This window comes from Bos indicus, chromosome 5 (assembly GCF_029378745.1).
Source record: "Bos indicus isolate NIAB-ARS_2022 breed Sahiwal x Tharparkar chromosome 5, NIAB-ARS_B.indTharparkar_mat_pri_1.0, whole genome shotgun sequence".
NCBI classification, from domain to species: Eukaryota; Metazoa; Chordata; class Mammalia; order Artiodactyla; family Bovidae; genus Bos; species Bos indicus.
The window spans coordinates 37,036,762-37,049,302 of record NC_091764.1 but is presented as its reverse complement, the minus strand read 5'-3'; the positions used below and the strand labels follow the sequence as shown (position 1 = coordinate 37,049,302).

The following is a 12,541-nucleotide window of genomic DNA, read 5'->3' as shown; positions in this document are numbered from 1 at the left end:
GGAAGTATCTCGTGGTGCGCATGCGCAGTGCTGTATGTGATCTCAGCTGTTACATAATTATTTACAAAACGTGCGGTGAGAGAGCCTGACCAGGCCATCTTGGATAATTTGCTATCTCCTCACAGTATCAGACACGACTGAAGTGACTTAGCAGCAGTAGCACAGTATCAAAATCAGAGAAATACAATCAAAGGAATGTCATTTCACTCCTGAAAATATATGCATGGAATGAAATCTAGTGGTGTGTTTAGAGACAACAAAAAAAAAGAAAAAACCTTAATCAAGATTGGTTTAGTGTTACAAAACTCATAAAAGGAATTCATAAGATTAAAATAATCATATGATCATTACTAGATCTGCATAATTTTTTAATAAAAAGTATACATTTTCTAAGTTTCAGAAAACTATAAGTTTATCAGCCAAGAAGAACCTGTGGCAAATATTCCTAATGGTGAAACTTTACAAATATTCCCTTTAAAATCCAGGGAAAAAAGGCTATCATCATCATTTCTATTCAACATTCAACAAGGTTTATATCTTACTTTAAGACAAAAAAAAAGGGGGGGGGGAAGAAAAAGATTAAAAAGAAAGGAAAAAATATTATAAGGATTGAAGAAGGGAAAAGAATAACAGCCATAATTCACAATGATATAAATGGATATCAGATCCATGACCCATGAATCTACCCATAGAAAGAGGCCCAAGTGATTTTGGACAAAGTTTATATAAAATTCAATGGAGTCTTATAAATAAGGCTGCTAGAGCAATTGGGCCATTGGACATTCATAGACAAAACAAATAAGCACAAATCTTATAGAAAAACATTATCTTCAAGAACTATGGTGAGGCAAAGAGTTCTTAAACTTGATGTCAAAACTACAACCCATAAAAGGAGATATTGATAGACTAAATAGATTTTACTCTATGAAAGACTGTGTTAAGAGAATAAAGATATGAGCTACAGTGACAGAAAACATCAAATTACAACTAGCATCTAGAAAGATAAAGAATTCTCAAGACTCAGTGTTAAAAAAAATAAAAAAAAAAACAATAATCCAGTTTTATACACAAAGATACAGACAGTTCACCAAAGATAGATATGCAAGTGCAAATAAACATGAAAAAATGATCAAAATCTTTTCCTAAAACATCACTATACACCAGTCAGAATGGCTGAAGTCAAAAAATAAAGATAACTCTAAACACTGATAAGAATGTGGAGGAAATACATTACAACTACTTTTCTACTGAAAATGTAAAATGGTAGAGCCACTCTGGAAAATCATTTGGTAGTTTCTTAATAAAACTAAACATTCAACTACCATATGACCCAGAAATTTCACTCCTGAGGATTTATCCCAGAGAAATGAGGCTTAAAATGAAGACACAAAACTGTATATGAATGTTTATAGTGTATTCATAATGGTTCAAAACCTGAAGCAACCCAGATGTATTTCAATAAGTGAATGTTTAAATAAATTATGGCACACTGATATCATAAAATAAAATTTAAAAAAAGGAAAAAATATTATAAGGATTGAAGAAGGGAAAAGAGTAACAGCCATAATTCACAATGATATAAATGCCCACAGGTAAATTATGAGATTAATTAATGAATCAGGTGTCTATATTTAAAATCAATAATCCAAATAATTTATTATATTTCTATCAATCAACATCATACACCAATATACTAATAAAAGAGGTAAATGAAAGTTGGGCACAATAAACTCTGAAAGAAAATAATACATATTACTAAAAAATATTTTAAAAGACCTTCATAAATAGATAATTGTTTCATAATGACTTAACATACTGGTCTAAAATTTTATAGGAGATCATAGGTCCAAGAATAGCCACAAACTCTTGAAGAAAATTAGATGGAGTATATACTCTATGAATTATGATGATTTATTATAGAACTATATAATTTGAATTTATGGAATTGGTAGATGAACTAAATAAAAAGTATTGATTAATGAAACAGCAGGATGTTTGCACATGCCAGTGCAAACAGAAATTTTATATGTGGCATCGCAGATTCTAAGGAAAGGTACAGCAGAGTCTAGGAAACTAATCAAACTAATCAAAGCATGATCTCAGGAAACTGGATATCCACACAGAAAAGAATCTTATAAAACTGGATCCTTATTTGATACCATATCAAAAAACCTCAAATAGTATAGAGATTTAAATGTGGAAGGACAAATTTTTAAATCCTTATAAGAAAACAGAATAATACATTCAGATTTTACACTACAGAATACTTAGAAAGCTATAATTTCATTACTAAGACATAAAATTTCTAACTCTAAAATTATAAATTCAGCTATAGTATACTTTTTCATACAAATACAACAATAATCACTAAGGAACTAATCATTAATAGATATTTACAATACATATAATCCAAAAACGGTTTGGTATCAAGAAGTTATAAAGAACACTAAAAGGCATAAGAAAATGAAAAGTACTACAGCAGAAAAACAGGCAACTTTTTTCATTTATTTCATTCCTCTCAGAAAAGATATATAAATGGCTAGTAAATATATAAAAAGATGTCCAGACTCATTAGTGACCAGGGAACTAAAAGTTACTACTGTAATGAAATATATTAAATTTAGATTGGCAAAAATGAGAAATTTGAAGATTCTTGTATTGATAAGAATATAATCAAAAGAAATGCTTATACACTATTGATAAAAAATGAAAATTGGTACCACTTTGGAAAATAATTTGGTATATTTTATAAAGTTGAACATGAGCACATTTAATGACATGAAATTCTAATCTTAGGAATATACCTTAGGGTCTTATAATAAAGTTTCTAATAGAAAAAAGCTGAAATCAGCCCAAATATTCACTGACAGAATAAAGATATGTGAACCGTGATTGAAATATTCTGTAACAGTGAAAATGCATGAACTAAAGCTCAAAAATAAGCATAATCAAGCAGATTCTTTTAAGAATACATACATGTGCCATAAAACTATTTTTCAAAAAAATGGAAAGAACTGGCACATAGAACATTTATGCAACTGATTATTTCTTGGGGAAATGCAAGGGATAGAATAAGGACTTAGCACAGGCCGTAGAACAGTACTGCTAAATTTCTAATTCTTAAATCTAATTCATAAATCTGATAGTGGATTCATGTCCATTCATTTTATTTTTCTTGTTTTAAATTTGCATATAAGTTATTATGTACTATTTTGTATGATCAAATGATACATAATAAAATACTTTAAATATGTCAAGCTTTGCACAGCACTTGATGTTTAGTAATTGTTATATAAATAGTAGTTCCTATTATTCTTTAAAGCTTATAGAAGCAAAAATCAAATAATAGTGACACTATAATCATTAATCAAGACAACTAAACAAAATGATTAATATGTAAATTAAAAGATAATCTAAACATCATCCTAAATAATTCAGTAAACAATTATATAAGCTATATTTACAAAATAACTTACCTAATGTGTCACATTTCTCTCTAGCTCCACAAATGTCTTCCCTTGAAACAAAAGATTTTGAAGCATTTTTAGAAAATATTTTTGCAACAAGCCAAAGCAAAGACAAAAAAGCTTTAATTTTGACATATCTATTGCCCTAAACTGACTTTAAGATCTAGTTCTCTCAAGCTCTCAATAAGTTTAAACCTAGAGTAATGCACCATTTTTGCATACCAATAAGCAAATAGGTACAGTATAAAGGTGACTGCTATAAACAGCTGGAGCTTAATCATTTTCAATGAAAAGCCTTCTCAATGTATTTTTCACCTCTCTGCCTTTACCTTTGCAGTAGTATATGTAATACTCTTTTCTTGATGTTTCAACATCATTATGAAGTAAAGCTATTATTCTCTGCTGCAAAATAATGATGTTCTCAAATGTTACCAAGTTGCTTAAACTTTTTGCTTCTGCATTACTCAGTCTCTAACCATTCAATATGACAATTCTCTAGTCTCTTTCCCCATGGTCTCCTCTTAGAGCCCTTTTCTTCCCTCCCATTTTAATATGTTATCTCTAGCCATAACATAGGGCATTAGAATACAGTGTATAAATGTGAGCAATTCTGCTTTACTTTGGAAAACAGATAAAGCACATGGACTATGTCAGTTGTTTTACATTGACTAAAGGTTTTCATTTCAGGGTTCTAGAAAGTCAACATTTCTCTGAGTCTAATCTTCAAGCAAAAGATTTTTTTCCCCTTTGGCCAACCAACCAAGCAAAACAAACTACAAACCTGGGATTCTTATACCATGACGGATGCTGAAACAACAGTGTGAATTAACAATGTACTTGTAAAATAATCATTTTTATAATAATAGCAGCTGTTTTTCATATAAATAAATAGGGTTGAGAAAAAAGCCTAGCAAAAGCAGCCCAGTAATTAAGATACACACTGAGCAACAAAACACAGAGCAGATAGGTTTTTTTAAAAGTATAAGGAGTCCAAAAAAAATTCAGAGGCTTTCTTTTCCAAGCGATTGGAAGGTCAAATAGGGAAGAAACAAAATGCGTTCACAGTTCCATAACTATGTTAATTTTCAAATAATTTTCCTAATTCTGTTATTCTGTCATTAACATACTAAGGAAATCATTTTGTTTAGGTCAAGCCATTACTTAGCAACCTAATGCTGCTAATTTCCTAAGGAATCAGGCCAGTGTTCTGGTCTGAAAGAAACAGAAGAATGCTTTCATTCAAGGGTATCTTTCATAATACAAGTTCTCATAGAACACTACTATGTACTACTGATATAACAAGAAGTATCAGTGATCATGCAGGAGAGAAAGGGTAAACAATTTCATTGGAAGGGTTATTTCTAGAACTGTACCTTGTGATAAGAACAGCAGTATCATGGTGGGATGGGTGGGCATCGTCAAGAACATTTTGAGTTTGTTGCCATAAACAGAAGTTGCGTAATGTGGTAGCTGCATTAAAACTGATGACTGGTCCTTCCTACACACACAAAAAATCAGCAATTTAATATTACATCAAAACATTCATGCCCTCTCCCTTCCAAACTTGTCAGTGTTTATGCAGTTCATTAAATAGCATTTTTATAGGCAAATGAAGAAGTCACTTCATTGCTCCCTCATGCCTCAAACATATTTTAGCAATCCTTAAAACGTTGTGATGAAAACAGAATTGAATTAGATGCTTCTCAATGTAAGCATCCAATATTTCGGATCAAAAAACTAACTTCTAAAATTTATATTTTAAATCTAACAGTAGAATTATAAAAAGTGAATATCTGATTGTTATCAACCTTAACTTTTTAAATTGTTTATTACTTTCTGTGACTTCCTCTGTTCTCATTTCATTTCCATCATGATGGAAAAAGTCAACCTCATTCCTTTCTGAATCAAGATTTTTAACATGTATTTTTCAATTATCCCATTTCATGATCTACATACATATATTCCTGCTAAGAGCTTACTACAACTAGGAATATTAGTTTTAGAACTGTTTCTTACCTGCTCATCATGAATTATAACTAATTTTACAATTACTATGTTTATAAGATTTCCAATACTTGAGTCCTTGTAGATTGCTGCAACCTGCAAGGAAAAAGTATAAGATTTGATGCCTAAAATCAATGTTTTTTTCTCAAAAGGAAATTAAAACCAATCTGACATCATCAATTCTCCAATTCATTTGCACACTGGAATCTCCTAGGGAGCTTTTCATAAACCTTAAAGCTCAGGCCACATTCCCCCTTATCAATTAAATCAGAATCTCTAGGGTTGAGACACAGGCATCAGTATCTTTTAAAACTCCCTGGCATTTTTCTGATTCCAATGTGAAGCCAAGTTTGAGAAACAGTATCCTTAATCTTCTTACTGAGATTAATCCATTGATCAGCAGCGTCCATATCACCTAGAGCTGATTAGAAATACAAACTCTCCACAGGTATACACGACCTGTGGTGGATTCATTTTGATATTTGGCAAAACTAATACAATTATGTAAAGTTTAAAAATAAAATAAAATTTAAAAAATAAATTAATTAATTAAAAAAAAAAAGAAATACAAACTCTCAGGCCCATCTGGACAAGTGAGCCAGAAACTTTAGTTTAATAAGATCTCCAAGGCATCTGAATATGAATTGTGGCTTGGAAATACTGTTCTAGATGATTCAGCAAAAAATTGTGTCACAATCCACAATTTATGTGACCAAAATACTCCATAAAAATAAACACATAAATTTTACCTATTCTTTGGTAGTTTTACCTAATCTTTCTTGCCATGACTGGGTATTTTCAATTCTGAATATGCTTATGGTTTTTAATTGCTTAGCACCATTAGAATCCATGGAGACAAATTCATCAAGAATCACAAAGAGTCATCAGTTCAGTTCAGTCACTCAGTCATGTCCAACTCTTTGTGACCCCATGGACTGCAGCACACCAGGCTTCCCTGTATATCACCAACTCCTGGAGCTTCCTCAAACTCATGTCCATCAAGTCAGCAAAGAGCCGCAGAAGAAGTCATAGGTCACAATCTGGTCTTCCACTCTCCAAAATTGGAGAATGCAATTCTACAAAGGACTCTGCATGGGCTCAGTTTGTGACTCATAGTGAAAGTGTTGTACAATTCACCAATTAATATCCTCCTCTTACAGCTACCATGGAGGTTGCCAGATAGCAAGAGTGTATTCCATGACCAACGCCTCTGCCTAGGATTTCTGTAGAGATACACCTTTCTGGAGCTGGGCCACCCATGACATGAAAATTGCTTCTGAATGTGGATCACCATCTCCTGGACCACTGCCCAAACCAAGACAGCAATTCCTTCAGGAAGTGCTACTTCTTTCATTTATTTAATTAATATTCAGCAAATATTCCTTCCTTTATTGGTTACAGACACAGAGACAGGGAAGAGAAGATGGTCCCTGACCTTGTGGAGCTTACAGTTTACTAAAAGAACCAGTAGTGGAGCCCTGATGCTATCAGCCAAAGTTGCTCCAACATAATGAATAACATGAGAACCATCAGAACCAGGCCCAAAAGCATCTCTGGAAATGCTGACCCTGTAGGTCAGCATGAACTTAAATAAAGTTTCTAGCATTTTTCCTATTGTTTTAGCTGTACAACCACAAACACAGATTGACCATCTTTACCTGTAGAGATGTCTTTTGTTCTAGTATTTTTTGGCAAGAGTGATGGTCACCCCAGTGGAGTTAAGAGTTCAGTTAAACAGAGACAGGCAGATGACTGGCAATTGCATGCTGATTGGCTAGTATTGCAGTATTGCTCACTTTAAAATGGCAGCTGTGGAAAAATCTATGGCTGAACTAATATATAGAGAGTTACATGGAAAATGAGCATCTATTGTAAAAAACAAAGTATACCCATACGTGTGCCTTCTGAGTTATCCTCTGATCATGTGAGATTAAAAGTAGATGTTTCCCTAAGTCAAACTAGAAGGTAAACAAAGCACCTCAAAGGTAAGCACAAAGGCTCTTTTAATGAAAGCCAACTGAGAAGACTTGTCACTGGCCAGCATGCATTCCTGGTCCTCCAGAGATAAAAGCTTAGGCATTGTGAAGTATCTAAATGGCTAATTTCTCTCTATGCATTGCCTGAAATGTGCTGCCTACAAATGACAATCTGGATATGTAATATAAACTATAAAATAACCACAAAAATGTTTTCAGTTTCAGAAGAAAACAGATGTGGCACCTTGATTGACAAGTGACCAAGCAACCAGCTAGAATTTAGAAACACATTCCCAGTGTTCTGACACTATGTTTTTAAATATATTACTTCAGCAAAATTTCTTTTAAAATTTAACTTTAGGAAAAAAAATAATTCAAGTAATTATGTAAGATGGGCAATGTTATGAAGCAGAGTCCTTTTAATTCCAATTTTAACTGCCACTTGTTGATAACACCTAATTACCAGGCTGCTATAAAGATTAAATAAGATGGTGTACAAAAAGCATTTAGATCACTAGAAAAATAGTGCTGATGAACCTATTTTCAGGGCAGGAATAGAGACACGGACATAGAGAAGGGACTTGTGGACATGGGCGGCGGGGAGGGGAATGAAGAGGGGAGGGTGAGACAAATTAAGAGAGCAGCACTGACACACATCCACTTCGTGTAAAACAGATAGTGAGTGGCCAGTTGCTGTCTGGCACAAGGAGCTCAGCTCAATGCTCTGTGATGACCTAGAGGCGCAGGAGGGAGTGATGGGAGGGAGGTTCAAGAGGGAGGGGATATATATATACACATATAGCCCATTCACTCCATTGTACAGCAGAAACCAACAAAACATCATAAAGCAATTATACTCCAATTAAAAACAAACAAACAAAAGCAACAACAATAAAAAATAAAGAACACTAGTTATTTTAAAGAAAAGCATTTAGATCAGGGTCTGGGTCACAGTGATCAATGACAGCTATTATTACTACATTCAGAAGAAAAGGCATATGTTACATATAATGTTTATTCTAGTTCATGTGTTTCAAATTAGTTATCATAGAATGGCAAATTGAAAGCAAAGGATCCAAAAGCTTCACAGTTTTATCTCTTTCAATATTTATTAACTATCTACTGGCTTACCTAATACCATTAAAAATTCAGTCTTCCAGGGGTAAAAGACACAGATGGTTCGGTTTAAATAATTATTCATATCTACCCCCAAAAAAATCCTCAGGATGGTATTTTGCTTTTACACTAAAATGCCATGTTTCTATATACACGTTCGAGTGTAAAACAGATAAGCTAGTGCGAAGATGCTGTACAGCATAGAGAGTTCAGTTCAGTGCTCTGCGACAGCCCAGAAGAGTGGGATGGTGGGGGCTGGGAGGGAGGCTTTAGAGGGAGGGCATATATGTCTACAGATAGCTGGTTCACACTGTTGCACAACAGAAACTAACACAACAGTGTAAAGCAAATACACGCCAATAAAAATTAATTAATTACAATTAAATGGTATGTCTCTTCAAGGTCATTTTGCTTATTTAATTGTAGACACTTACTTCTTACTGTTTTATGTATTGGCCTTTATAATCTATGTGCTCACACTCTATACATATATATTTTTTACAGTTTTTGGATATTTAGAGGTGCTTTCATTGAATAACTGTTCAATTAAGCTGAATGGTGAATCAGGCAGGTAAATGATCAGGCCTACTTGTTACTTCAGAAGCTTTTCTAATTATCATGACAACATGCTTCTCTTATCCCTAAAACTGCCACCCCATAGTAGGCCACCATAATGATAGGGTATCATGTTTGCAACTTCCTCATAAATACATAACTAGAAATAATATTTATTGAATATTTACTGTGTGTCAGATGTGATCTAAGTTTTAAATGTATTAATTCGTTTAATAATTCTCACAACAAATTTTATGAGCTGGAAACTATTGTGTCCATTTTACGTATAAGAAAATTAAGGTACAGAGAAATTCATAACACATTCAAGGTTAGGTGGCTGGAAGCAGCGGAGTAATTTCCACCCGAGGTAGTCTAGCTTCAGCTCTGACTACTTTGTCTGATCTTATGAAATTTCAGCACTCTATCCTAAGTACTTCCTAAATAGCTCTTGGCACAAACGTTATTTTAGACCCTGATGTGATTCATGCCCTACCCCCTGACACCGTCCTGCTACAGTTACTTGACCATGGCCTCAGAAGTCTTACACAGACAGGAGACCTAGATTTCCGTTCTGGCTCTTACTAGTTACAAGCCAGTTATCCAGCTCTGGAAATAGATTTATCTACTTTTTGCCTCAATTCCCCCCACCACAGTGAGCACCAAGCACCCTTGGTCACAATGCCCTGGTGTATTGGATTAGTATTCACCAGAAGCTGTTGGGAAAAGGGTGTGAGAACATTTGTTTTAAAGAAAAAAATTATTCCACAGTTGGAGAAAAGTTGAGCAAAAAGATATCTTCAGGGATATCTTGGAGTAGATAACTCTAAGGATAACTCTTCATGGAGTCTTGACTAGGCTAAGTCTTGACTAGCCTAGAATAGTTTTGACATGCATAAATATTAAATGTACAAGAGAGGTATTTATTATATGCAGCATCTCACTCAACTGTCTGGCCAAATTCTCTTTTCCCCTCCATGAACAAGCCACAGGACTAGTATCCCACCCCAGAGACTATACTGTAGAAAACACTAGATCAGATTTCTAATGTATCTTTTCTGTTCTATAAAACCATGTAATATTATTATATACAACTGTAATCACTCCATTTTAGAGTACTATGCATTAGGACTTTCATTGATCCAATTAAAATGTGTTCAGTCCTTTATTCTGTAAGTGTTTTTTTTTCCCCTGGCATATAGAATTCATATTGCTTTATAGGACTCATAAAATAGTAAACATTGCTTCATAGATAATTAGCAAAAGGAAAAGAAATGCTATAAATTGTTTAAATATTTTAAGAAAATCTCAGGCAACATACAGTTCATGCAAAGCACGAAGCAAATTATATCTCTATTAACGGACCACTATTTTGAAACACAGCTTCAGCAAATGTTCATATATGGCACGTTTAGAGATCATCTTTTTTTTTTTAAGCCATTTAAAAAAATTAAGAACTGACATATATCAGTGTATTAATTTTAGGTATTCAATGATTTGATATGTGTGTGTGTGTATTGCAAATGACCACTACAATAAGTTTAGTTAACATCCATTACCATATATAGTTGTAATTTTTTTTTCTAATAGGACTTTTTAGATCTACTCTCTTAGCAACTTTCAAATACAAAATACAGTATTGCTAACTACAGTCACCACCTGTACATTACATTCCCCAGGAGTAATTTATCTTATAACTGGATATTTGTACCTTCTGACCACCTTCACCTTTGAAGTTATCTATAAAAAAAAAAACTGATTTTAGCAAAGTGAAGAGATTTTGTTACATAGATCCTTACTCATCAGAAAGATGTTATTGTTTTTAAGTTAGAAAATGAAATTCCACATATATCCAAAGAAAATATATGCAAAGAATTAAGAACAGGTAGAGCACTGAGTTGAAGGAAAAGGTAACATAAAATGGTTAAATGTGATGTACGAAAGCAAATCATGAGTTTTTATTCTAATATTGTTGAAAATTTTCCCCATCCTAAATAACATCAGTAAAGACAACTCAAAGAATTGAAAGCAATGATATTAAGTCAATGTAATGTAGGTGAAACTTTCTAGTTGATAAATGCCTCTAATAGCAACTGTGTTTTTAAAAATAGGGCTAATTCCTGACAAATGATGCTCTTGAGATTTACATTATTAAATCTGTAACAAGGTAAATATTATCAAATCAAACTTTGTAAACAAAAGTATGGAGGCTTCTGACAATATTTCCAAGGTTTATTAAACAGAAAGTCATTGCATATCAAAATAAATCTGCTGAAAAAAGTATAATTTTCCTAATTTAAATACTATTTAATAGTTTAATAATGAATTTAAATTGACATTTTAACCTGATCAGTCAGTTCAATTCAGTTGCTCAGTCGTGTCCGACTCTTTGCAACCCCATGAATTGCAGCATGCCAGGCCTCCCTGTCCATCACCAACTCCCAGAGTTCACTCAGACTCATGTCCATTGAGTCAGTGATGCCATCCAGCCATCTCATCCTCTGTCGTCCCCTTCTCCTCCTGCCCCCAATCCCTCCCAGCATCAGAGTCTTCTCCAATGAGTCAACTCTTCGCATGAGGTGGCCAAAATACTGGAGTTTCAGCTTTAGCATCAGTCCTTCCAAAGAACACCCAGGACTGATCTCCTTTAGAATGGACTGGTTGGATCTCCTTACAGTCCAAGGGACTCTCAAGAGTCTTCTCCAACACCACAGTTCAAAAGCATCAATTCTTTGGCACTCAGCTTTCTTCACAGTCCAACTCTCACATCCATACATAACCACTGGAAAAACCATAGGCTTGACTAGACAGACCTTTGTTGGCAAAGTAATGTCTCTGCTTTTGAATATGCTATCTAGGTTGGTCATAACTTTCCTTCCAAGGAGTAAGCGTCTTTTAGTTTCATGGCTGCAGTCACCATCTGCAGTGATTTTGGAGCCCCAGAAAATAAAGTCTGATACTGTTTCCACTGTTTCCCCATCTATTTCCCATGATAATATCACCCAAATTCTCTAAGGAAAAATTTTAGAGTAGCGAAAAACTGAACATCTCTGCTCATTTAACACACACTTATTTCATTAAGTACACTATACACCACAAATGCATTTTTCCCAGCTAATTTTAATGTTATTTCTAGAAACTCTTTGAATAGAGATCACTAAGTTATTTTTACAACATGAGTAAAGCACTCTAAAAGGTGAATTAAATCACACATTATTTCTATATTCACTGCACTCAGATATTGTTAAACTGTTGAAAGAAAAGGAAAAGTTTGAGAAGACAGCAGAATTGTTTACTTTGTATGGGATGAGTAAGGGTAGATAATCACCTCTCTAAAGTATGTATACAATCCATCTGCTCAGTGCTGAAAGCATTTGGCACTCTCCCCCACTATATCTGGAGCTCAACACAAAATCTCTTTCATCA

The 12,541-nt window shown here is 33.7% G+C and overlaps 1 protein-coding gene across 3 annotated transcripts in view; it reads right to left on the bottom strand.

Annotated features, from left to right (window-relative positions):
• The window catches only part of ADAMTS20 (ADAM metallopeptidase with thrombospondin type 1 motif 20), a 218,532-nt gene that overhangs the window by 152,227 nt on the left and 53,764 nt on the right, over window positions 1-12,541 (bottom strand). For 2 of the 3 annotated variants that reach the window (XM_019960760.2, XM_019960761.2), the window contains exons 5-7: window positions 5,484-5,567; window positions 4,841-4,965; window positions 3,477-3,517 (exon numbers count right to left, since the gene is read on the bottom strand). In XM_019960760.2, the coding sequence (XP_019816319.2) occupies window positions 3,477-3,517; window positions 4,841-4,965; window positions 5,484-5,567 (250 nt within the window). Of the gene's footprint in view, window positions 1-3,476; window positions 3,518-4,840; window positions 4,966-5,483; window positions 5,568-12,541 lie in introns of those variants that run through there. The other variant, XM_070789242.1, reaches the window with a different exon arrangement.